The sequence below is a fragment of the Eptatretus burgeri genome, chromosome 1 (genome assembly GCF_056783735.1).
Source record: "Eptatretus burgeri isolate ZD-2024b chromosome 1, Ebu_testis_v1, whole genome shotgun sequence".
Taxonomy (NCBI): domain Eukaryota; kingdom Metazoa; phylum Chordata; class Myxini; order Myxiniformes; family Myxinidae; genus Eptatretus; species Eptatretus burgeri.
The window spans coordinates 128,923,113-128,950,842 of NC_140961.1; the positions used below are offsets into that span (position 1 = coordinate 128,923,113).

The 27,730-nt window shown below is 42.0% G+C and overlaps 1 protein-coding gene across 4 annotated transcripts in view; it reads left to right on the top strand.

Annotated features, from left to right (window-relative positions):
• Nucleotides 1-27,730, top strand: part of CFAP58 (cilia and flagella associated protein 58) — a 178,135-nt gene that overhangs the window by 80,256 nt on the left and 70,149 nt on the right. For 3 of the 4 annotated variants that reach the window (XM_085897517.1, XM_085897509.1, XM_085897526.1), the window contains 7 exons: nt 1,007-1,166; nt 10,080-10,162; nt 12,387-12,578; nt 13,482-13,643; nt 15,367-15,513; nt 25,103-25,243; nt 26,286-26,509. In XM_085897517.1, coding sequence (XP_085753643.1) covers nt 1,007-1,166; nt 10,080-10,162; nt 12,387-12,578; nt 13,482-13,643; nt 15,367-15,513; nt 25,103-25,243; nt 26,286-26,509 — 1,109 coding nt within the window. Of the gene's footprint in view, nt 1-1,006; nt 1,167-10,079; nt 10,163-12,386; nt 12,579-13,481; nt 13,644-15,366; nt 15,514-25,102; nt 25,244-26,285; nt 26,551-27,730 lie in introns of all 4 variants that reach the window. The other variant, XR_015062292.1, reaches the window with a different exon arrangement.

Sequence of the window (27,730 nt, forward strand, 5' to 3'; positions counted from 1 at the left end):
CCGAGCGACGCTGAGGAGTGAGCGGGCTCTTAAAAAGCATCAACTCAAAAAGAGCAAGGCCCGTTCGCTCCTCGCAAGCGTCGTCGGCCAGGCCCGACCGACCAGGCCGCGCTGCTAGACCCTGGACCAACCAAGCCGCCGTTACCACAGCTGCCGCTTGGACCACAGGGACATACGGACGGTCGCCGACGAAAAGACCATCGAGTCGCCTCAAGGGTGACGAAGGTAACCTGCACGGCCTCGCGGAGCTCCTTCAGTCATCCCAGCTCCGAGGAACATTAAAGGCTTACGAGCCCGGTGCTTTCCTTTCTTTCTTTCTTGAGGTTTTTGCATGAAAGTCTGTTGCGCCTTGTCTACTAAGTAGTGAACTGACTAAGTGCATGTACATAATAAATAGACATCGGCTGTAGGTTTTTGCTCATGTCATGTCCCATCCCCACATTCATTGCATACGTGTAAAAATGAATGTCCCCATTGTTTGAATATTCACCTGCTCGTTGCGTCCCTTCCTTCATTGAACTGCCGTAATTGCGTTCGGAATATTAGCGGGTTTTTAACACCTATAAGATAATCGGGTCCGACGGGGCTTGGCGATATAAAAACGCTCGGCAATCGCAAACGGAATGAGCTGCTTAAAGCGGCTCGTTTTCGTGCAGGCTCCGTTGAGGTGTAAATCCCCGGCATTTCTGTCTGCGCGAATAATTAGGCACATCGACAATTCAGCGATCAACCCTGTAGCGCGTGGACAGAAAAGTTGGCTGATCTATGGTGTGGTTAACAACACCCGTAGCTGGATTTCGGCGTTGATCCGAAAAGCTGCGACTGGATTGCCACGTTCAGTAGGCGCGTGCGGCCGCAAATTAGCTAAAGGCGGTCGCCCGCACGCCGGAGTGGCGGAAATTCACAACAATATAATCAATTCCATTTTTTTAAAGAAAAGGGTAAAATGCTCACTCGATTTTAACCTTGCTCTGTCTTTGCTCTGTGTAATTTTATTTGGTGGTAGGCTCGTGAGGAGGAGATCGGTCAACTGAAACAGGATGTGAGTCGTGTGAGCAAACTGCGAGAGTTTGCACAGCGCAAGCTGCAGCAAGCAGAGGAGCAGAAGGTCGAGGTGGAACAGAAAACGGAAGTTCTTCACAATCAGATTACAGGACTGGAGCATGGTAAGCATCTGCAAATGGTACTTATTGGCATTTCAGGAGAGACATTAAATGTTTCAAGAGAGCATCACACTGTACTTTGTACTTTGCTGTACAAATCTGAAATGTACTTTTCTGATTCAATCAACATCTAATTCCACCAAGAGATAGTAAAAGAGGTAATTATGTATTTATCCAGTCCTGTCAATACTAATTCTAATGCTGCTTTGCCATCGAGGTAATTTCACTGCTTAATGCAATGTAATGTAGCTACAAGTACCCATGTATATTACATTATGCTATTTCACCACAGTACTTCATATAGCGGCAACATTTACTTTCCTTGTATATTTTGGAGCATCTTTGATAAATGGGTTCAAAATATTTCGATGCTGGATAAAATTATAAATGGACCTTTTTATAATTGTACTTTGACAAAAGCTCACACTTTCATATGCACCAGTTTAGGCCATCCTATATTTAGCTATCCTATCCATCCTTTTGATCCTGATACTGTGGGAAGGGGAGGTGGTTACATTCAAGAAGCTTGATTTCTCAAAGTGGAAAGCTAACTTGACTTAAATAACTTTAGCAAAGTTTGTAAGGATCGCAAAAACTGTGTGCCCATCATGAGGCAAGCCAGAAAACATCATCTTGAAAATCTCAAGGGTGAACTCTTCAACCAGTCTCCTTCCTCAAAGTCATGATGGCACCTTGTCAAGTCCATCTCTGATAAATGCTCTCCCCCTCTATCCTGTCACTTGGTCCAAATGACATCACTACAGAGTTTGCCCAAAGATGATTTTGTAAAAGGAACTGATTTAATACATAAAGGAGTTGGGGACGCAGGAAGCTAGCATGAATATAAATGATAAGGAAACCTGATCAGTGTGCTTAACCTGGATGGTAACGACTTCCATGGCTATTATTAGACTATCCTTAACATGGGAAAACTCGGCAGGAACATAGGACAAACAGGAGAGTAGGCAGTGATATGTGGTGTTGGTATGTGTGCAGTCTTCCTTGGTGAAATGCCAGGAGGAGTGACACAGGCTGGTCTTACAGGTCAGTAGGTGAAATGCCAGGAGGAGTGACACAGGCTGGTCTTACAGGTCAGTAGGTGAAATGCCAGGAGGAGTGACACAGGCTGGTCTTACATGCAGAGATGCCAGTGATGCTTTACAGCAGGCCTTTCTCCACCAGTTTGACATGTCTTGTCTGGCATGTCGGGTCTCTCTCTCTGTCTCTGTCTCTGTCTCTGTCTCTGTCTCTGTCTCTGTCTCTGTCTCTGTCTCTGTCTCTGTCTTTGTCTCTGTCTCTCTCTCTCTCTCTCTCTCTCTCTCTCTCTCTCTCACTCTCTCTGTCACTCACTCTCTCACGCACTCTCTCTCTCTCTCTCTCTCTCTCTCTCTGTCTCTCTCTCTGTCTCTGTCTCTGTCTCTGTCTCTGTCTCTCTCTCTCTCTCTCTCTCTCTCTCTCTCTCTCTCTCTCTCTCTCTCTCTCTCTCTCTCTCTCTCTCTCTCTCTCTCTCTCTCTCTCTCTCTCTCTCTCTCTCTCTCTCTCTCTCTCTCTCTCTCTCTCTCTCTCTCTCTCTCTCTCTCTCTCTCTCTCTCTCTCTCTCTCTCTCTCTCTCTCTCTCTCTCTCTCTCTCTCTCTCTCTCTCTCTCTCTCTCTCTCTCTCTCTCTCTCTCTCTCGCTTTGTCTCTGTCTCTGTCTCTCTCGCCCCCTGGTGGTAGTTCGTTTTTCGGTCGTGGTGTCATGGCGGCTGTGTGTAGCTGCTCTGTGCTGTGGTGAGTTGTCAGTGTGTTTTTGTCCCCTCCTGCTACCTCCCCATTCTCCTCCCTCCGTCTTTTACTAACCCTGCGTGTTTTGACGTTTTGCCTTCGAGAGAGAGAAACATTGAGAGCGGGCCTACTCTGGATGCGGCCTACCCGCTTTGACAATGCTTTGTAAGCCTGTTTGCTTATAATGCGTTGTTGTTATTTATTTTCGTTTTTGACTTATTATCTTGCCAAAGCAAGATATGTTATTCGATCGGTTTGTTTGTTTTTTTGTTTATATATTTATATATTTGTCTGTTACAATTGATTTTCAACTTTCAACTTGCTCTCTAAGTTGCAGTTCTAAAGTAATGGCTCTCAAACTTGACATGTATACTCGTGAGCGCAATAGCTTTTGAGTAAATTTTATCGGATCATCTCCAAACTTGGTGGATATATAGCATATCGATAGGCGCTCAGCTGATTAGTTTTTGGTGGCGATTGGCCTTGACCTTCATGGTTAGCGCCTTATGTTGAAGTTGACCTTCATGAAGGTCATTTTTAAATCTTTGACTAACAATATTGAGTAGTACCTCAAATTGAAGCCCGAGAAAAGTGTTTCTCAGATATATAAAAATTTCGTCGTTATGACATCATTTGATGACGTCATGACGAAAAAACTGATTTTTCATAAAAAAATGAAACTCAAATCAAGGTCTTTTGGCAAGATAACCTTTGGCTTAAAGCCACGGTACGCTTTTTATTTCAGTTTAGTGCCTTCTTGTCCGAACCTGACAAGAAGGGAGTGATAATTTCGCCGTCATGGCGAATGCACCCTCTCATGGTGAGGTGTGCGAGGGATTAACCAGGAAGCATGCGTTTGTGTGTGTGCTTCCTGTCGGAGTTCCCATCAAGGATATTATCCTTGCAGTTGGGAACATAATCGGTGATGAAAATATTCGTGCCGCATCGCGTATGAATCAGAAAGTGGTTGTTTTTGTTTGACGTTTCACTCGTCCATGAGGTCGTGAGTACAGGAATAACCCCGGAAAGTGGTCATTTTATTATGGCGTCGCCGTTGATAACTCCCGCGACGAGAGTTGTCATATCTAATGCTCCACCTTTCATCTTTCATATCGCATGATAAGATCATGACCGTATTATCCCGTTATGGGAAAATGGTTTCCAGAATCTCCATGATTCCTCTCGGTTGTCGAAACGAACAAAAAACAGCTCAGAGAGAGAGAGGCAAAACAGGTCACAGAAATGCAGGGTGTAGGGAGGAGATTTCCGATCCTCTCCCAGTTAATGTGCCCAATGAGAAAGAGGTTACCGTAACTCCACCAAGTAACCTTCCTAATGTGGAGGAAACTAGCAGTTCAACTAATAACGACATCACTCTTTCTCATGGGTCCGTGGATGATACATCATCGGTTCAAACACGTGAAACCGAGCAAACTGTGGCCCAAGATGATTACACCCATTTCATAAATGAACGTGTAAATGTGAAGCCACAGGAGTGTGGAAGCAAAGATTTAAATGTTTTTGAGAAAGACGGTGGGCAGTTTGTTGATGTTTCCCAAACCCCACACTCTGGGGATCTCCCAGATGCTGGAATAACAGCTCTTAGAACAAAAATAGCTGAGAGTATTGACTCAGATCCCAGTGAAGCAATGTCTGATTCAACTGAATCACATGAGGAGATGGACATGACTGTGTTGTCACAGCCAACAGCAGATCAGCCCCAAATCCCTCCACACCTCATTCTCGCGTTTCTTAATGAAACTTATAGACAACGGAATGTTGTGATCATTGATCACTTTCCCAATCTGGCACCCTTTATTCAGACTGCAAAACAGTCCTAAAAAACTCTGAAGAACTTAATCTAACAAAATCACAGTTTCATCCACTAAAGAAAGTTATAACAAAGGCAAAGGCTGAGTATTCTCAGCATCAAAGAAAAACTACTACCAAATGAGGAAAACACTCACTTTCGCAACATTTAATATAAATGGTGGTGGTGCTAACCACATCTGCCAGACCCAAGTTAATGATTTATTTAAATGGAAACAAGTTGATGTGATCCTTTTGCAGGAAACTCACATCACCGGTAAGGATGAGCATGACTGGTGCAGCATTTTTAAGGGAAAATGTTTCTTTAGTAACATGTCTTCCCTATCTTCTGGAGTTGGTTTTTTGTTAAAACCAGGACTTGCAGCTGAATCTTTCCTCTTTCAGGAGGTGATAAAGGGTCTTGTTGTTTCCCTGGAACTGATGATTAATAACTTAAATTTTTATCATTTTTAATGTATATGCACCAAGCGAGATATCTGACCAAAAAACTTTCTTTTCAGTAGTGATAAACCATTTAAAATTGTTTGATATCAATCAGTGTATATGCACAGGGGGGGGGGGAATTTTAATTGTACTTTTGAGCCCAAATTGGACAAACTCACCAGAACCACATCCCAAAGCCAATGGTGATTTCTCCCGTTTTCTTTCCATTGCCGGTTTCCTTGATGTATGGTGATTGATGCACCCAAATGACCAACAGTACACATGGTGTTGATGCTCCAATGGTCATGTGTCCTTAGCAAGGCTTGACCGCTGGTACATCACTCCATGCTTAAAAAGTGTTGTAGAGTCATAAAATATTTTCCCCTCCATCTTCTCTGATCACCACATGGTCACTGTGCATCTATCCTGTCCCCAATTCCATCGTAGAAGTGCTTATTGGAAATGTAATACTAGTCTTCTTGATGATGCCATTTTTAAAGAAGCTTTTCGCAATCTCTGGTTAGCGTTCGCAGAAACAAAGCCTTATTTCCAATCTAGTAATGTCTGGTGGGACAATCTAAAAATCCATATATGGCTGTTTTGTCAACAGTTTAATTGATATAAGACTCATACAGATCAAATGACATTAGCCCAGTTAGAAACCCAAATTCTAAAACTGGAGAACAAACTTGCAAAACGAAAAAATGAGACAAATTATAAATCGCTCCTAGAAAAAAGGACTCAGCTTAGAGAGTTATTGCAGGAAAAGGCTGTGCAGGGTCATTAGTTAGGCTTGGAATACAAAATCTAAAAGTGTCGGATAGTCCTAATAAATCCTTTTTCCACCTCGAAGCTGAAATCAAGCCATCTCGACTTATTTTATCAGTTTTGGACCCGTTAAAATGTAATCATAAATTCTGACAAGGTAAAAAAAACGCTATTAGAAAGTTCCATTCAGAACTATTTTCAAAAAAAGATGTTTATGAGGATAAGATAAACCTCTTTACCTCCCATCTCCCATTCCTGACTGAGACTCAGCGTCTGGAGCTGGAGGTGCCGTTAACCCTGGCAGAACTAGAACGAACCCTGGGTGAAATGGACTCTGGAAAAGCACCCAGAATTGATGGCATACCTGCTGAATTTTATTTGGAATTTGGGGACCTTATAGGTCCGGAACTCTTGAACATAATCCATGAATCCTTTTGATCCAGTGTAATGCCATTAAGTCTCCGGAGAGCAGTGGTGAGTCTCCTCCCAAAGTCGGGTGATCTCCAATGGATGGAAAATTGGTGACCGGTCTCATTGCTGTGTACTGACTATAAACTCTTTTCAAAAGTGATGGCAAATCGACTGAAGAAAGTCATTGGCAATCTTGTCCTACCTGATCAGACTTTCTGCATCCCCGGTCGTTCCATTTATGACAATATTTTCTTGGTTCTGGATCTAATGTGTGCTTGCTTTGATCGAAATGACTTTGGTATATTCTTTTTAGACTTGGAAAAAGCTTTTGACAGTATTAATCATGTTTTCTTGTGGCGGATCCTCGAAGCATATGGATTTGGGGTGAATTTCAGAGCTTTCATAGCTTTATTGTACACTGCCATATTTAGTATCATGTAGGTTAACAATGAATTGATTTCCCCAATACAGGTTCAGAGAGGGGTGGGGAAGGGTTGCCCAGTATCAGGCTTGCTCTTTTCATTGGCAATAGAACCATTACGTTGTACACTCAGGGAGAATATCTTCGGTATAACTTGCTTTCCAAGGAGTCCTCCGTTGAAGATATCTGCTTATGCTGATGATGTCTTGTCATCATCAGGAACAACCAAGATATCACTGCACTCACAGAATCCCTGAGAACCTTTTTCCGGGCATCTTCCAGAAAAGTTAATTGGAAGAAAAGTAAGGCACTGGGTGCCATACCCTAAAAATTGCCTTCCTGTCATGACACCTCCACCGCCACTTCCGGAAAACCTGGAATGGAAGACAGACGGTGTGGCATATCTTGGTGTTTTCCTGGGTTCCACACAATTTATGAAAAAGAACTGGGAGACACGAATGAAGAAATAAGAAAGAAATTGAACAGGTGGAGAAAAGCCCTACCACATCTATCTTTTAAGGGCAGTGTCTTGGTGGCCAATAACTTGGTTGCTGCAGCTCTATGGCATAAATTTATTTATCTGCAACCACCAGAAGTACTGCTGGGCCCGATCCAGGCAAAATTGGTGGACTTTTTTGGAGAGTCCATCACTGGCTGTGGCCAAATGTAATATGCCATACTTCGTCCAACGAAGGTCAAAGTCTAGTTCATGTGAAGTCCCGCATCATGGCTTTTCGCTTGTCCTCCGTTAAACTCCTCCTATATGCTGAACATCTGCCAAACTGCCCCTTGGCCTGTCACATTTTGCAACAGGCAGGCAGTTTTGGCTATGGTCTCGAAGTATTCCTGACACACCTCAAAGATGTGGATACATCAGTACTCCCCTTATTTTATCAGAGCCTTCTCAATGCCTGGAAAGGACTCTCTGTGAATCGCAAAGCGGACGCATACTCCCCCGGGATGTATGAAGTTGAGCAGCTATTTTTTAACCCTCTCTTTCCTGATATATTCAGGAGTCGTGAATTGTGCCAGCGATTCAATGACGCGGGCATAAACAAAGTATGGTACCAATGGCCAAACTCTGGTGAAGGGTGGAAGACTGTGGAGGAAATTTCAACTTCAACAGGGATTCGATCCAAAAGGATGAGGAAAGTTGTACAAAAAAAATCATCAGTTACGACGATTATAGACTCGGAGCACTCGTGTTCATCTTGAAGAATCCCATTTTCCAAAGCTACTCTTTGACTATTCTCCCAGAGATCTCCCCCCTGTTAGCACAGAGATAAATGAACTTCATACTGCCACCAGCAAGAACCTATACAAGTCATGTTTGAAGATAATTCTGGGCATGTCACCACTAAATGGAGTGTCACGTTGGAAGAGGTTACTTCCTGCCGGTCCTCCCTCTGAACCTGTATGGGAATCAATGTATTGTAAACCAATCGCCAAAAGAACGGGAGATCTCCAGTGGTGGAGCGCCCACTGGATTATCCCATGTAACACAAATGTCAGGAACTTTGCCCCAATATCCGCATGCTGCCCATTTTGTTCTGTAAACGAGGACGTATTTCATTTTTTTATTGACGGTGAAAGACTTATTCCATTATTTCATTGGTTAAATTTTGTTTCTCTCAAAATGAATTTCACATTTAATTTTCGATCATTTATTTTTGGGTTCAAAAAAGAATGCCAACATGCCAAAAAGTATGAACTGCTGTGTTTTTTGTTGGTACAGCAAAGCTTGCTATATATCTATTGAGAAGGGAGAAGAGAAATGGTAAACCACTTCAACAATGCAAATGTCATGTCTTTATTTAGTGCACTTGTTTCCACAAGGTTAAAACTTGAATTTAAATTTTCCGAAACCATGGATATTGTTGATAATTTTATGGAAAAATGGTGCTTGGAGGGTGTTTGCAAGGTTCATGAAAATGATTTGGTATTATTTGTTTGAGATCATTCCTATAATGATGTAACCTGTTTTGAATTTGTAGTATTGCTGTTTATTTTTCTGCTTTACTTTTCGTTGATTTCAAATGAACATTTTTTTTGTTATTCTTTTCCTTTTTTTCTCTCTCTCGCTTTAATCCTTTTTCTCTTCTTCGTTTTCTCGGTGTTTTCTGACTTGTAATTTGTACATACATATATTTTTACTTTTGTAATAAAAGGACTCCAAATCTCTCTCTCTCTCTCTCTCTCTCTCTCTCTCTCTCTCTCTCTCTCTCTCTCTCTCTCTCTCTCTCTCTCTCTCTCTCTCTCTCTCTCTCTCTCTCTCTCTCTCTCTCTCTCTCTCTCTCTCTCTCTCGCCTCGCCTCGCCTCGCCTCGCCTCGCCTCGTCTCTCTCTCTCTCTCTCTCTCTCTCTCTCTCTCTCTCTCTCTCTCTCTCTCTTTCTCTTTCTCTTTCTCTTTCTCTCTCTCTCTCTCTTTCTATTTCTCTTTCTCTTTCTCTTTCTCTTTCTCTTTCTCTTTCTCTTTCTCTTTCTCTTTCTCTTTCTCTTTCTCTTTCTCTTTCTCTTTCTCTCTCTCTCTGGCCCCATGCATGCAAACTTACTTGCCTTCTATAGCCTGAGTACTGTGGGCACGTGTCTCTGATTTTGCAAAACAAAAAAATTAATCAAGCAAGTTTATTGTTGGGATACAGAGACATATGAACCTCCAGTTTAAAGAGCTTCACTTGCTCTAAACAATGAAACCACAGAGTAAAAAATACGAAAAGAAATTTAAAAGAAAAATTTGCATCCCTAATTGTGACTTTGAATTTACTCTTCACTGCATTTTTTGAAACTTGACCTAGTCGGGGAGAATGGAGAGAAATGACTCCAATTTTCTCCTCTTACACTCTCAATGTTTGAACTCACCTAATTGTGATAGATTGTGTCAGCAACAGCTTGGGGAGGGGTGGGAGAGGTGGCCTGAGAGGCTTGTTTGAGATGTAAGGCAGCATCTCATTGGTTCAAACATCGTCACCTCATAAATGATGCCACATCTCCTACCCCCAACCCCACACTCCCAATGTCACTTTTTTCCACTCTCCCATTTGTGCTAAGATTAAAATCATGAAGTTCACTCCCCATATATGCAGTCCTCCTGTAAGATGCAACTTCATGCACGTTTAGAATTAAGGACAAATGATGGACTCCATCCTAATTTTTGTGTTGGTGTAATCCTTGAGAATGTTGCTCGGAATTTTACATCGTAAAACGTTTTTTCCTGTGTCATTTTCAAAAAATTCAAGATGTAGCTTTACTTTTATATATTGTATGCTTTTTGTTATCATTATACTCCACTTTCTGTGTGTAGAAACGGAACTTTTGAAGAAGCAATCGGAATCGGACAAGAAGATAATTGAAAACTTGCAAAATGAGAAGGGAAAATTGCATCATGTAAGAGAACTTCCAAAATCCAGGCTGACCACACACCTCAACTCTTTTATTCCTCGATTCTCCATTCTATGGAACCACCTTGCAGAGGCTGTTCTGTCTCGCTCTTCCCTCCAGGGCTTCTAGCAAGCAAGATAGTGTTGCCACTATCTCTTGTTATCTTCATTTCTGTTCCACGATCTTTATTACCCCCATTAACCTTTTCCAACCCAATCTTATCACTTGCTTGTTTCAGTGGAGCCTCCCTCCCTTTCCTCTTTTCCTGTGCATCAATTCCCTTGATGTTTGTCCCACTGTCAGTTCTGTCTTTCTCTTCCATGAGTCCCGCTTCTGGAAAGAAAATAAAGAAATATTACAAAATATATGTTGTATATTTATATTTTAAATGCAGTGTCAGGACAATTCAGTTAGCAATGCTCAAAGCTGGTGAATCTGAGGTGTAATCCATGGCAGGTGTAATACTTTGACTCAAACTGCCATTTTATTATGTGCGAGCAAAGGGTGCTGCATCCTGGATCATGAGGTCCTTTGGAGGGGATGTAAAGTCTGGCGTCTCATCTCCAAATTAACAATTATCGTATATGTAAGATATCCTGCAGTGTAATATCATAACAGTAAGCCCATTGGCTGTCATCGGACAAATGAGTTGTTAAGTCTGCAAGATAAAAGAAATGTAGTTGAATTTATGGGATAGATTACAGAATATAAATGCAGGTAATACAACCTCTTTTTGTGTCAAATTTCATTTTTCAAATAACATTCAGTGTTGATTAAACAGTTTTCTTCTTTTGATTGTTATTGATAAAGTGATAGCAATTTCGTTTTGCACCTCTTTCATGCGTACCCTGTATTTTATTATTGGTTCACGAGTGCCAGCCAGAGTGACCACTATATTCGTTATGTCTGTGTGTCTGTCTGTCTGTCTGTTTGTGTGTCTGTCTGTCCAGAGCATAACTCCGTGGACTTTGATCCGATCTTAAAGAAACTTGGTTATGTGTTCGATATCATTGTCTAGTTGTGTTTTCCTGGATGAGGGCGTGCTACGCCCATTGTGGGCGGAGACACGTTCAAAAAAATAGCCATTTTTAGGGGTAGTTGGATTAAAAATATATTTTCTCCTCGGGAATTGACTGAATGGAATGGGTTCTTCGGTATTTGAATAGCAAAATGAATTATCTAAAACTTGTCGTTGTCCGTTTTTTCATTTTCGTCCCAAGCTCAAGGTCACAAGGTCAAAAACTTAGAAAATGGCGAATTTTGACATAAAAATCATCCGACCGCCCAAAGTTTGAGAGCTTGGATGACAATATTTTTTATGCATAATCTTGAGGTCATTCCCCACGTAAAGTCTTGAAACTATTTTGCTCTATCTCGGGCACCTTGCCCGTGGCGCCCCCTTCAAGTTTGTTTTTACGCTGATTTCATCAAAGTATGGATAATCCGAGGAGTGTGAAATGCCATATAGCCATATACAGGGTGTGGTGACGTTATATTGTTCCTGGAATGTTCCAGAGGAAGTTTTGCACCAAAGGTCATAATCCTTGACCTTTGACCTTTAACGCCACAAAGGTCAAATTTTCAAAGTTGTGGGAATCGAACCGGGTTTTCGACCTTCTTCGACGAACTAACTCCAATAAGCTATATCACGTATCCTGTTTCCTTATTTTAATGTCCACAACATTGTTTTGTGACCTTTAAAGGTTATGCAAAGGTCAAATTTTTTTAAGTTGTTGAACGAAACCGGGTTTTCGACATTTTGCAGCTTATAATTATTAGCTATATATCTGGACAAAGATTAGCTATTCACCTGGACAAAGAGAAAGATGTACTTAATAATTATTAGCTGCAAAATGTCAAAAACCCGGTTTTGTTCAACAACTTAAAAAATTTGACCTTTTCATAACCTTTAAAGGTCACAAAACAATGTTGTTTTGCACTCCGTGTTAGATAAAGGACAGGTTATAACCTGTCACCCATACCACATCATGTTGATCATTTTTATAACTTGGTCAAAAATGATCACATTGTCTCATCCTTGACTTCTGAAGCAATCTACATCGTCAAATACCACTCGTGAACCATTGTCGTCTTCAGACTTGTTATTATTATTTTTTTGTTTGAGTTATTATGTTAAATTAATGCATATGATTAAGAAATGTAATTTCACTAAATATATGTCATGACTATGACTTGTTATCATGTTGTGCTTCCTCTTGATTTTATGCAGAGCATAGTCAAAGCTAATAATGAGATTCAGAAACAGCTCAACATTGTACAACTGCACATACAAATGAAGAAGAACTTGGAGCAAGAGAATAACAACTACAGAATGGAGACTCAAAAGCAGGAGAATGTTGTATATGGATTAGAAAAGGATCGGAATCGTAACATCAGTGAAATTGGAGAGCTCACACAAAAGGTCGGGTGTAGTTATACTGTGAACTTACAATAATGTCCCCAACTCCCACCCTCCTCATCTGTCCTTTACCTTACTTTTCTATCAATAATTGCTCCCATTATTAATAAGTTGGGGAATCAGGCATTGCAAGCACATTTGTCTGAGAACATTGAGAATAGGTTATTCGATAATTACAAAGTTTGAAACTCAATAAAATACTTCATGACACTGGAAGTTATTTTGTTCGTCAGGATAATATGGAACTGTCAGCAGTGGTAAGGTAGTTATCTCTGAGTTGTCTACGGTAGTCTGGGTTCAAATCGTGACCCAGCTATAAACTATCATCCTGGTGTTTTGCAGGCAGAGTGAGACAACGATGTATGCGCCGTCCCTCTGGTGGACGTTAAACTTGGTGTCTTGTCTGCTAGCATCATTTGGTGGATGTTGAAAAATCCCACGATGCCTTTTGAAAAGAGTAGGCGAGTTAATGACAGCATCATGAACAAATTATAAATTCCTGCCAATATTTCTGTTCCAGTAAAACGTCAGGCCTCACCAAGCTGTTCTTCAAAAACGGAAGCCAATATCTAGATATCATGAATATATTTACAAATTTTTATTCTATATACCTTGTTTTTAAAGTTGGTTAATGCAGTTGTGTGCAGGCCTTTACCAGATTTATACAAACACACGTTTTTAAATTACCTTTACCACATGATTTGCACTGTAACTTATTTATTCCCATGATTGTTAAGGCTGATTATTTCATATATATATATATATATATATATATATATATATATATATATATATATATATATATATATATATATATATATATATATATATATATATATATGGCTGATTGTTAAGTGGTAGCTTATTATATGTGAATAATCACTTTCCCCTCTCCGAAAATTGCAGATGATTCAACAGACGGAGGAAGTTAAGGTTCGTGAGAGGCAAATTTTCGAGTACAAGAAGAATATTGCAGAGACAGAGATGAAGCTTAAGCAGAAACAGAATTTGTATGACACTATGAAGGCAGAGAGGAATGTGTTAAGCAAGACACTTCTCGAAGCCCAGGTAAGACAGGGTGCTGACCCCAAAGTACATCCAAGCAATTTTAGAAAGGGTCGAATAACTTGATTGATACATTGAGCTGCCTTTTTATCCCCCGCCGCGTGGCGGAAGGGGGATATTGTTGTCACCCGTGTCGTCCGTCCGTACGTCCGGCTGGCTGGCTGGGCGTCAACATTTATAGCTGTGAGTGCGATAACTCATAAACTGTTCGCCATATCGATTTGAAATTTGGGTCACACATGTACCACCTGAAAAGGAAGAACCCTATTGATTTTGGGCATGGCCAGATCCAAGATGGCCGACTGGGGCGGCCATCTAGAAAAAAATGTTTTTTGTAATAAATGGAAAACCGCTTATCTGATTTCAATTATTTTTGGTTATGACGTTCCTCACCCCTGGGGAACTTTTTAGAGATGATGACCAAATGAGAGATGATGACTCATCAATGATCTCTCGGACTCTCTGGAAAATCCTCTATTTCTCTTTGCCGATGACTCCACCCTCTGCCGTACCATCTGTCATCCCTCAGACCGGCAAGCAGCAGCTTCTTCGCTCACTGCAGATCTGGATAAAATCACAAACTGGTCCAACACGTGGAACATGTCTTTCAATCCAGACAAATCTCACACTCTCACTATGTCTCTTCGAAAGGACCGTTTACAAAACCCCCCCATCCACTTTCTCAACAATCCTCTGGAAGAAGTCTTTTCTTTCAAGCTTCTGGGTCTCACTATCTGCCATGACCTTTCCTGGGAAAGTCACATTTCCAACCTTGCCTCAAAAGCCAGTCGCCGACTGGGAATCCTCCGTCGTGCAAAGTCCTTCCTCGGCCCTCTTGAGCTCCTGACCACTTACAAAGCTTTTGTCCGTAGCCTGATGGAGTACTGCTCTCCCCTCTGGGCTGGTGCTCCTGCCTCCCACCTTTCTCGACTTCACGCTGTCGAAACCAGGGCTTTTAAGATCATTGGCATCTCCCGCAATGAAGCTGAGTCTTTGGGCCTCTCACTCAATCACCGCAGGTTGGTCGGTGGTCTTTCTGTCTTCTACCGACTCCTCTCCAGCCTTGCCCCCTGCTCTCTCTGCGATTTGTCCCCACCACATTTCCACAGGGCGCTCAAGGTCCGCCAACAACCCCCTTCTGGTAAAACTACCAAAATCACGAATCACTGCTCATCTTCACTCTTTCATTCCTCTTTTTCCCGCCTTTGGAATAAACTTCCTCACTCTATTCTTTCCCATTCTTCCCTCCAGGCTTTCAAAACAGCTGTTCACCACCACCTCTTATCTTCCCCCATCCAAATCCTCGATCTTTTCTACCCCCGATAATCCACCCAAGCCCACTTCCTTCAATTCTCCTGCTTTCCTTCCTGAAAGTCCCTTTAATGTCCATCTTCCCCTCGCCATGTTCCCCGTCCCATCCCCATCCCTCTCCCTTCCACATTTCACCTGTGTCTGTTCCCCAATGTTTTGTCCCTTCCACTCCCGCCCCTCTTGTCTCATGCCTCATTGCTGTGAGTTGTGTGTTAGCTCTCATACGAGCCTCGACCAAGGTATACAAAAAAAAAAAAAAAAAAAAATGGTGTCTTGTTTCCAATTCACCTCCCTCATTATCTGGAATATGTATGACCTTTTTCATTCAATGATGGGGGATTCCCCATCTCTGATGGTATATTTCTGTTTTATGATGACAAGGAACATGCACAAGCTTTGAATGTGTGTGCCACAGAATGAAATAGAGGATTTGAAGCAAAAGCTCAAAGTTATGAAGAACCAGATAGATCAGGTAAAAGAAGAAATGGCATCTCAAGAGGCTGCTTTGGCAAAAGAACTTCTGCAAAACCAGCACCTGGACAAAGAGAAAGATGTACTAAAGGTGAGATAATGTAGCAATCATAATATTTCTTGAAATCAGTCATGATACCATGCTACATCTGTAAGGTGCCGTATTTTTGGGTGTATAAGTCAATACATTTTTTCCTGAAAGTCCAGGCCTTGACTTGTACTCAAAATCGACTTATCTTTGGTTTGAGACATTGACTTGCATAAATTAAAAGAAAATTGCAAAGTGTGATATTTTCTGAAATAAATTGCATAATTTTTAATTTGAAACACCACAGCAAGTTTCCCTTCAATGTCGTGGATGCATTCCTAGGAAGCGCGATGTTAAGCAAAATGATATTAAGCAGACGAGGTATTCCAATGGGCATCGTGTTATAACAGTGAGGGGGTGGGGGACATTTTCAGTCACCGTAACATAACTTCAACCTCACTCAACTACATATTAGAGACAATATTAAACAAATCAATAAAGAACACGAATGAAATCCACAAATGGACAATTAAATGGACAGTTAATGGAGAACTCGCCAAAATACAGGGCCGAGATTGTTTGTCGGGATGTGAGAGGTGTAGGTGTGGAGTGGAGGGTTACAGGGAGGGAGAGGCAGGCCTTCATGTCTCGGACGGACTATTCGAATAATTCGTCAGCTGGGAAGGCATAGAGGAGGTAAGTCCAGAGGCACTCCCCTCACCTTGATCAGGCTTTCAGGTGAGTCACACAGAGAATGTGGAATGGAGAAATCTCCAATTGAGCTATCGAATGTGCCACTCAGCAAATCCGGAGCAGAGAAATCATTACTGAGGTGCTGTGAGATAGTGTGATCCCCAGGGAAATACGAATAATTGTACGAAGACTAATCTTGTGTTGAGAAGAAAAAAAATTCAACTTAAAAATTTTGTTGTTAATCCGCTTACTGACGCATGCGATATTATCCAGTCAATATGTGAAATGTGTTCATGACTGATGTAAAATGAAGGATACGTTGTGGACTCCCAATAAAACTGAGAAGGCTAATTGCGGCTGCAAAGCTCGGTGGACAAACATTGAGGATAAGTTGGAGGAATCTATTTACATTCCCAATTTATCTGAAGGGTCATCCCACAAAGTAATTCAAATAATGTTGGAAGTACTTCATGTCAAAACGCTGGAAGTACCATCGGCAGCGATGCGATTGAGTGTCATGGAGGAATTAACACCTCTGTTGTTCTGACTGACAATATTGCTCATGACCGTAGTTGATATAGCTTCGTATTATACTCCAAATCGACTTATCTATGAATGAAAGAACGAAAAATGGGGAAATTTAGCAAAAGAACTTCTGCAAAACCAGCACCTATAAGTTGATGTGGAGTACAAGCCAATTTGACTTGTACTCCACATCAACTTAAAGGCCAAAAATTACAGTACTGCAGAGAGTAAGATAGAACAGAAGTTGAGTGAACAAAAGTTCAGAAATAATGAAATGGACAAAGGAAAGCTGCTGGTAATGATTGTTCTGAAAATAAATTCTGTTGCTGTCATGTATTCAATAAACAAAGATGAAGACTCTGAAGTGGGAACAATAGGTTTAATCCAGGCATGGGCACAATACAGCACATTTTAAAATCAAGATGCTCAGGAGGCTTACAGACACGAGCTGATCTTCTAAGGACTAGTGGCGGGCTGTCCTTGCTTGCGACTGCTGTAGGCTTCTCAAGAGGCGGTACAGGGTCAAAAGTGATTTCAGGTACATTGGTGGGTGAAAAGCTTCCATGAGGAAACACCTCCGGTTCAAACGCAGGTGGAGTTGATTCAGGAGTGGGTGACAAAGGCACTTTTGCTGGTTCAATGGTTGGCTTCCCATGACGTAACCGAAATTGGTAAACATGTTTACTCATGCATCTACCATCACACAACTTCCCAAGAAACATCATTTCACCAATGTTATCGATAATGATGCCAGATAACCACTTGGTACTACATCTCGAGTTCAACATGTATACAGGATCATTGATCTGGAAGTTGTGGTATACAGACGTTTAGTCGTGATTATGTTTCTGTTGAATCTTGTTATTCTCGACCTAGAACGTTATATGTCGGTGCACTAATGACAACCGTGTTGTCAATTCACGACCATTCAGAAGCTTGGCAGACAAAAGGTCTGAAACTCTAAATTCGTAAATGACGATCCATCATCTGATACAATGGAGTTTGGAATACCATCTAACACGAACATGGTATGCAATGCTTCAATTGTTACAGCAGAGGATGAGGATGGTACAACGAGAGCTTCAATCCATTTGGAGTGGCCATCAACTACAATACGGAAAAGCTTCCCTTTTAATGGACCAGCATGGTCGATGTGTAGTCTGGAGCCTGGCTTTTTTGGCCACGACCACATGGACAATGGATACTATGGCGGTGTCCCTGGCATGGGCTTGACAAGTGTGACAATCGCGTGCACAGGAATCAATGTAACTGTCCAAATCAGGCCATCAAACATGGGCTCAGGCAATAGCCTTTATGGTGACTATGCCTGGATGAGCATTGTGTAGTTCACTGATAATTATCCCGCAGAGTTGAGGCAGAATTACCACTGTGATACCCCAAAGCAAGCATTCTGCATCAATAGAGAGCCCATCCTTCTGGATGAGGTACGGTTTTGCCCCTTCCGGTAGTGATGCCCAATTACCTTACATAAGAGCGTTTAATTTGTGAAAAATCTGGATTACTATTGGTAGCTCAAGCAATCTGCTTAGCAGAAATGGGCGCCTCATCATGAATGACGTTAGCCGTGAGATAAATAATATCACCAGATTGTGTAGGTTCTGGGATGGTTACGGGAAGTGGCAAGTGACTTAGTGCATCAGCACGGTACATTTCCTTACCTGGACAGTAAACCAACAAATAGTCATAACCAGCAAGGGTCAATGCCTAATGTTGTACATGGCCTGATTATGTGGGCAGAGTGGCTCTAGTTTCTCCCAGGAGATGTAACAAGGGTTTCTGATCATTCGATCTCAATCAGTCTTCCAAAGACATATTGGTGCATCTTTAAGGTTCTCCAGTCAGATGCTAACGCCTCTTGTTCGACTTGAGCATAGCGTCGTTCCGTGTCAGATAAGGTTCCGGATGCATATGCAACAGGCTGGAGATTACCAGTTCCATCTGTTTACAACAACGCACATCCGATGCTGTATGAAGAGCCATCACAACTCAGAATAAGTTCCTTACTTGTCTCTCGGCTGCAAGCTGTGCTCTGTGACCTATCATCCACTGCATCAGGGTACACCCCAATGTGATTATCAGGAGACAACGACACTTCAAGTGACCCCGCTTACCACAATTATCACAGGTATAATTCCTGTACCGACAATGGCAAGCTTGATGATTACCACCACAACGCCAACAAGTTACTTCAACCTTCTGGGTAGATTCAGAAATGTCACGAGGTGGTGGTGAATTTGGTGGCTTGCTAAAACACCTTTGCATGGAGCCAAAGGTTACCTTGTTAATCGATGGTCCTGCTGAATAACTTTTCACTTGTTAGAGATCACGCAAAGGCTCTCGGAGGTTTGCATACATGCAGTGGCTATTTCCATGACTTTAGCAAAATTGGGGTCGGATTCATGATGGAGTTTCTGAAAAATTGAGTCATCATGGATGCCCATTATAAAACAAGGACAAATGTGTCCAAGAGCCACGTCATTCCACCAGTCAATAAAGGTTTTGTCTTCACCAGAAGAAGAAGAAGAAGAACGCGGAGCTCTCTTAGAGCCAGTGTTCGTTACGCGAGACGCGGCTAAAAAATCACGCAACATCTCTTCAAGTTTGTCTGTAAACTCACAATGTTCGGCAAGGTTGCGTAAATCAGCCACAAACTCGAATGCTGGCTGACCATTTTGATGATGGTGGGTATAAAATCTACATCTCGAGACAATCTTACCCAGTTTAGGGTGATAATGTCTTTTCATGAGATTGACGAGCTGTTTATATAACTTGTCAGAAGGTTTGGCTGGGGCAAGAAAATCTTTGATGAGGCTGTACGTTGGGGTGCCACAAACAGTCAGTAATACAGCTCGCTGCCTTTCAGCATCTTCATCAGTGTCCGTTTTGTTTGCCTTCACTGCTTCAGACATTCGGCATAGTTTTCCCAATCATCCCCCACTGCGTATTCTTGCAATATGCCGATGCATGAAGACATCCTCATCACCACTGTAATGTATCCAATAAACAGAGATGAAGACTTTGAAGTGGGAACAATACGTTTAATCCAGGCACGGACACAACATAGCACAGCACCTGAACATGGGCGGGTCACATGACTCTCCTTAGCAACGCCCGGTGCACCCATGTATGCGTGCATTAGCGTAAACTACTGATACATCTCAGTTGCTTTCGAAAAAGAAAAACAATTCTGAAAATACGATTGATGTTGTCTTTTTAACTGAGAGCTCAGGCCTTATTTTGCTGGAAGGACAGTTTCAATGCAGCATTGACACATTATGAACTTAGAATTTCAAGTTAATTCAGAAGAATTGTGAAAGTGTTCTGTGTCCTTAATGAAAGGATGAAAATCTACGATTCTGAACAGCATTAAGAGCTTGATAATATACGACAAGATCGAAAATGCAAAACTTGTCTCCACGAGCAGCGCATTTGCCAATGCAAAGGCAACATGAGATGTGCAAGTCATGTTCATACTGTTCAGCACAGCATACAATGCAATTTGTGCAGCTATTGTGGATCAATGGGCTGCGATGCTGCAAACTTTTGTTATCCCCTTTTTGTCAATGAAGTAGATCTGCCATCAATTACCTAGAGTGTTAATCAAACACCTTAAGCCGCGCAGTTTTGAGAAAAAAGGACATGGGCGTGGTCTGCGAGCAGCAAATTTGATTGGTCGAGATAACGTAAAATTCTGTAATGTTTTGTCCAAGTATGGTACTACTCAACGGAAGGGTTTTGAAAGGGCCAAGAAGGCGAGTTGTGTTCTCCAATGTTCAACTACATAATTCAATTGAAATAAAATAAAGATTTTAAAGGTTGTGGAAGAAAACTTTTTTCAGAAGTTTACCACCATTGATGCAGCATCTTTTACACCACGTTATTTAACATGTTGCATTAGTTATTCATGCTTGTTGCTTGTGTCCTTTATGATGTCTTCAAAAACAGTAAATTTCCTGTTTTTGAATTATTTTCAATGTTGTTTTACTGCCAGACAGGCAGACAAATTAAAACAATTTCCTCACTCCTCTCTGTACATGCATGATCAGGATGAGATTCTGTATAATTTGCCAAATTCAGAGCCAAAGTGCTCAAGCAGATGATGGCGAACCCAATCAAGAATTATCCGAGCAAAGGCCTTGCCTGGCACTGAGAGCATCGTCACCCCTCGGGAGTTGTTGCATTCTTGGTGATCACCTTTCCCTTTCCAGAGAGGGACAACAAGGCCCCTCTTCCAGTCAGTTGGGATAATGCCTGTGTTCCAGGTAGAGCACATAGCTGCATGCAACGACACGAGTATAGCATTTCCACCAGCCTTGAGATGTTCAACATGGATGCCTCAGATCCCAGGAACTTTACTCCCATTCAACCCGTTCACTGCATCCTTTGTTGAAGGTGGATCACAGTTTATCTATAAATGAAGGTGGATCACAGTTAATTGGAGGGTCAGCAATTGGGATAGTAACACCCCTGACATCCAACTCAACAGCTGGTGAGTCAGCCTGGTACAGCTGCTCAAAGTAACTGGCCCAGCGGACCTTCAGTTCGGACTCCTCTGTCAAGAGGCCACCATCCTCCGCTGATGTGTGAATTGACCTGCAAGCAGAATGAGAATCACTTGACCACAGGTGATGCTCTACCCCCTCACTGATTCCTCGCACATCGGCCTCCTTGTCCTGCCTCAGCACACGTACAGTTTTACACCTCAACTCCTTGAACAGCTCAGCTCTGCCATTAGGCCTGGCCCTGCGACTCTGATCAATGGTATCCAGTGTCCCTTGAGAGACAAAATTCTTCTTCGCCCTTCGGTGAGTTCCAAGATATCCACCGGCAACATCAAGGATGTAGTCTTGAAGGCACCCCACAACTCATCAGGGTTTCCAAAAGCATCCAGACTACCAAAATCCCCACTCAGCCTGTTCGCAAACTCTTCAGCTACCCTCTCATCCTTGAGCTTGCCAACATCCAGCCAAGGCTGGGATGGTACCATTCTCCTGGATTTAATCTGCAACTTCAGAGTTGCTACAACAAGCATGTGGTTAGTATTGAGGAACTGAACACTTCGGTGGACCCTGCAGTTCTGGATCATCCTCCAACAACCATCAATGAGCACATGGTAAATCTCCTTTGCCACACCACCAGCGTTGGAATACCAAGTCCAGCGATGAGCCTGTGGGTGCTGAAACCCTGAACCAGCCACCATAAGTCCATGACTTCTTGTTCACAGTTCAATAGCACTTAGTGCTCTTCTTGTTCACAGTTCCAGCCCCATGGGGACCAACACATGTCTCATAACCATCCCTAACAGTGCCATTTGATGCATTGAAATCTCCCAAAACGAGAAGAGTATCTCGCCTGGGGCACTGATCAACCCCAGACTCGAGCACATCTGTGGTTAATTGCTTTTCACACAGCAATCAACCACAGACTTGACTTTCTTCTTGAAAGTGTGTGTAGTGTCCATATTGTTTACCCCATGTACCCCGATCCATCCCTCTCCCTTCCACAGATCTCCTCATATGTCTATTCGCCACTGTTTTGTGCTTCCCTCTCCCATTCCTCTTGTCTCCTGCTCTCCTTGTTATACGGTCTGTGTTAGCTCTTATATGAGCCTTAACTATATATATATATATATATATATATATATATATATATATATATATATATATATATATATATATATATATATATATATATATATATATATACAGTGGGACCCGCTTAATAGAATCACTTTGGGCCGGACAAATTTGATTCTAATAAGCGGGTGATTCTAATATCCGAGTTCACCAGAGTTGTGGAGTATCAAGCGGATCAAATGTCGAGTACACATACGGAGACAAATACTCAGCATTTAGTTTGATTTATATGACACACTTGCTCAAAACAATGTAACTTACTACTGAAAATAAAACAATTACACGTACAGTACATATGTACTTTTCAAAGCAAAACAACATAGGTTTGTCGATGAGCCTACTCTGTAATGAAAAAATTGTCGATTGTTGCCTGCTTTAACGAGTCTGTGGCAATGGCGGTGACCTCCTTGTCAAGTTTGCGCAGGAAGGCCATGTCACTGAACCCATGTGATAGCAAACCAAGCCTGATCGTCTTAGCTGCAGACATCATTTCCTTGATGGTCGGGACAGAGATCTCCTCTTCCTCCTCTTCCTCCACTTTAGTGTCGGCGTCATAGTCTGCGTCAGTAGCAATTCCCATTTCGCGTTGGACTGCCGAAACGATGGCTTCGTCTGTGACATCATCGTCTGTGGTTTGGAGAGTGGCGTCCATGTTGACGAAGTTCTGCCATTGGTCGGGATCCATTTGAAGAGGGTTGGTTAACTCGTCGTCGTCATTGCTCTCGACCCTTTCGCCTTCGCTTGCCGCTCCGATGAAAATTCCTCCTTTGCGCCAGCAGTTCACGATGCCGGTAGTCTTCACATCATTCCATGCTGCATCCGTAAACAGCATAGCGTCGAGGATCGTTATCTTTTTCGCCAAGTCACTCGCTGTCATTGCTCCATCCTCGTTGTCAATCTCAGTGAGCACTTTTCGTAGCATGGCACGGCGGTAATGAGCTTTGAATGAACGGATAATTCCCTGATCTAACGGTTGAAGAACAGAGGTTGTGTTCGGCGGGAGAAATTCCACAGTCATGTTCGACAGTTGAAGTGATTGGGGATGTGCCGGACAGTTGTCGATGAGAAGCAACGCTTTCTGGTCATGACACCGAAGCTCGCGATTCCACTCATCGAGCCATTCAGTGAAGAGGAAACCTGTCATCCATGCGGAGGAATTTGCTCTGTAGCGAACTGGAATTGTTTTGAGGCCTTTGAAACACTGTGGATTCTTGCTTTTACCAATACCGAAAGGAGGACGCTTAGCACCAGTCATCGAGCAGCAAAAAAGCACCGTGATTCTTTCCTTTGGCTTTTTCCCACCGCAGTGCTGATCTCCCTTGAAGAAGAACGTTCCGTCTGGTAAGGCCCGAAAATACAACCCGGTTTCGTCAGCATTCCAGATCTCATCAGCCGTGAAGCCTTCTACGAGATCCCGAAACACGTGGTCCAGCCATTGTTGTTTCCCTCCTACGTCAGCCGCCGCTGCCTCTCCGTGAAGTTTCTTGTGGACGATTCCATGTCTTTTCTTGAACCGGTCAATCCAGTCGTTTGTCGCACTGAACTTCTTGTTGTTGAACTTTTCCGTGAACTGAGCCGCTTTCTCCCGCATCAGAGGTCCAGAAAGCGGTGCTTCCTTTTCTCTAGAAGTTTGAATCCACTTGAGCATTGCTGATTCGACATCGGGTGCGTTGCCGCTTCGCTTGCGTTTCTGAGAAGAAGACGAATCCACTTGACCTTTCAGAATGGCCTCTCGATCTTTCAGAATCTTGCATAGGATCGGCTGGTTAATTTCCAACTTGTCTGCAGCTTCTCGTTGGCTCATTCTGGGCAAAGCGTCATAGTCCCTCAGGATTTGTGCTTTATCAATGTTTGAACGATCCGTCCGCTTTCGTTTTCTGTCCATCGTGGAAATGACGACACGCCTAGTGCTTAGACTGCAGCTGTCAGTCGTCTGCCTATCTGTACAATGACTACCGAAATCACTGTAGTGGCATAGCGTTATTTTTAGCGTGACGTCAGCCGCCTGGTGGCAAAAGTTGGAACTGTGCGGCCAGTAGGCGCTGAACTGTTGAAGTGGATGGCCAGCAGCTGATTCTATTAAGCGGGTTTTTGATTCTAATAAACGGGAAAAATTGTGTACATTTAGATACAATAGAATCGGTCTCAACGATTTTGATTCTATAATACGGGTGATTCTATTAACCGTGATTCTATTAAGCGGGTCCCACTGTATATATCAAGGTACTGCTGAACTACAGGTTCGTTTTCTGATTCATGTTCCGATTCTTGTTCAAGATATAATATTTAACTGAAATGAAGTTGTTCCTCGATCATAAACTGACATTTGTAGATGGACAAACAGACAAAGTGAACCAATTGCTTAACTCCACTTTCATGCATGTGGGGTAATTAAGGCCACACCATGTTTTCAATGTCCAACATACTCTCTGGTATTGTATTGACTATATTTTATTCACCTTGTTTCAATCTGACATCATCATACAGCACACAGGCATATTAATTTCTCACATTGTGGACAATTTAAGGATGTGTACTATACTTCTGATGAGAAAGATAAAACCATTTTAAGTGCTCTGCTGTAAAGGTAAGAAAAACATCGTCCGAGCCCGAGCTGGATTAATTAAGCTCACAAAGCTGAATAAAATTCCTCTGCATTCTCAGATGTATTTTGATGTATTTTGTGATGAAGGCTGTTCAGTCATCAAAAAACATGGTCTGTTAGCTGTACAATGTGCCCTTATAGTTCTTCACTTTCCTTGTCACATCCTAAACAGGCTAATTTACAGAAGCTAAAACAGCAAGCTGTTGAAACCAAGGAGTACATTGATGCACAAGAAGCAGAAGAGAAAAGGCTTGTCAAGATAATCTCAGAAGCAGATAATGAAAGATTACAACAAAAGAAAGAGTTAGAAAAAGTAAGTGAACACGTCAACATCTTCCAAGTCAATTTAGGTTACATTTGTCAATTCACATTAAGGCAGAATAGATTGAGATTTTTACAACTACATAAATATTTTCAAATGTTTGTGTGTTTGTTTGTGTGTTTATTTGTGCGTTTGTACGTTATTCTTTCATAGCCGAACCGTATCATCTAGAGGCCCCAAATTTTGGTTGAAGAGAGTTCAGAATCTGTGCAAGCTTTTAAGCTATGACATGTTGTCCTTGACGTCTGTTTTGAGACCACCAAAGGCCACTATACTGTGTATATTGGGATATGGGGTCAAGCAGTGCTGATGCTGGCTTGCAGGCAAAAATTAACCACAATGAGGCCAATAACTCCAAAGCTTTTCAATGTCCAATACATCCGGAAACCATTACCAGGAAACTCTCACCCAGCTGGGCAGCACCGGGTAGGCTGTGCTAGTATGATATTTGGGCCTGTCTCATGGTATTGCAAGAGTCAAATTTGAATATTGGACTGGGCTCTGCACGTTCAGTTTTAAAGTAAATAATTCAGTGTGTCTGTTTAGAATAGTTCATTAGTCTAATATGAAAATATTGCTAAAAAGATTGTTGTTTTATTTGTCGTGTTTCTCAAGAGTTAAATGACATACAATTTCATCATGATAACTCCATTAAGAATGTAAATATTTCATTAGTGGGTGATGCAGGCTAAGCATTCCATCCGCAGTGAGTGAAATTATTTTATTTGATAATAATTTCTCATCTCTTAATTTTTGATTTTTACCATCAACCTGCAATACCTGCCAGTCTAAGGGCAGGTTTGACGATTGAAGATGCATCTGCATGGACTGCTGTGTAGCTGGTATAAGCCTATCGTTGGAAGCTGATAGAAACAGAGCATAAATTTTCTGACTTATGAATCAAATACTGAAGATTTGCAAATGCCTTTGAAAATGTTCCTCGGATTAAAAGTTGACAGATTATGCTGGGACTATTTAATGCAGGTTTTCCAGTGTAATGTTTTTTGATCAAGCATGGCGTGCCTGGTTGCAGGTGCTAAGTGAACGAGATGTACTTGGGAGACAGCTAATGCGTCGAAACGATGAGCTGGCGTTACTCTATGAGAAAGTTAAAATCCTGCAGTCCACATTGAACAAAGGAGAAGTGCAATATCAGCACCGACTCGATGACATCCAGCTGTTAAAGCTCGAAATCTGCAAGTTGCGTGGCCAAAGAAGCATGCTTGAGCGTGGTGTAACCAGTGCAGATGATCTCAGGTTCGATGATGACAGGAATTTCATTTGGAGTGCTTTTACAAGTATGGTATAAAATTTTAGTGCACTAACCAATCACTTTCAACCTCCTCTCTAATTCCTGCCGACTTGTCTCTACCCTTCCCTTTACGCAATGTTTTTTTATCAATAAGCAAAAGCTTTGGCATTATGCAGTTGTTGTTTTTTGAGATGATGTGTTTTGCTGATTGGGATTTTCCAGTAACCCTCACATAAATAATTTCATTGCAATGCAAATATGCGATTTCAATCCTTTTCAAAAGACAGCGCAGTGAGAAACATGTTTGTATCCTGATTTTTACAAAGCTGACAAAGTTGTCTCAAGAAAATATAGACAATGGTTTTGCAACTTAGAATCATGAGAACTGCTACAAAGATTTTCACTTGAATTTTGAGCCTGAACAAGGAAATGGCCTGATTATTTTAATATACTGCACCGTGTTGCTGCAAAATTGTTTCTTTATTTTTCGTGTTTCTCAAGAGTTAAATGACATATAATATTTTCGTCATGATAACCCCATTAAGTATGTAGATCATCCATTATTGGGCCGTGCAGGCTAAGTGTTGTTTGATAACCAGAAAGGGAAATTTCATTTGGTAATCTGTCATTAATTATTTCTTGACGTTTACCCTCAACCTGAGATATCTTCCAGCCAAAGGGTAGATTTGAATATTGAACATGTATTTGCATGGACTGCTCTATATTTGGTAAAACATATTTTTGCTTGAGCCGACTCACTTGATCGGATGACTGGTTCCAACAAATACTGTTGGAGTAGCATTGAGAGAGAGTTTAACATGACACAGCAGCAATTGAGTTTTTGAGAGATTCAGGGAGAGTGGAGACAGTTGGGATTCGGTGAGTCAGGGAGATTCTTGGAGAGTTGCAGTACTACAGTCAAGACAGGGGATTGGATTGGCAGGAAAGGAATCACATCCAAATTTAGGAGTTATTCCTTCTGGCAGCCACGGGCACAGAGGTTGATGCACTTCGTTTTGCATAAGAATCAAGTGGTGGTTTTGATTTCATGACATTCCTGTCACTCTTCATGAGCTTATGATTCAACAATGCCATTTTATGTGCTGCCTGCAAACTGAAGGTTCTTCAACTCGTTCCCCCTGTGGCACTCGTCTGTTGTCAGAACCTTCAATGCTATTTCACCTCCAGCAAAGAAAACATGCCGTCACTGCAGCATCATCCATCTC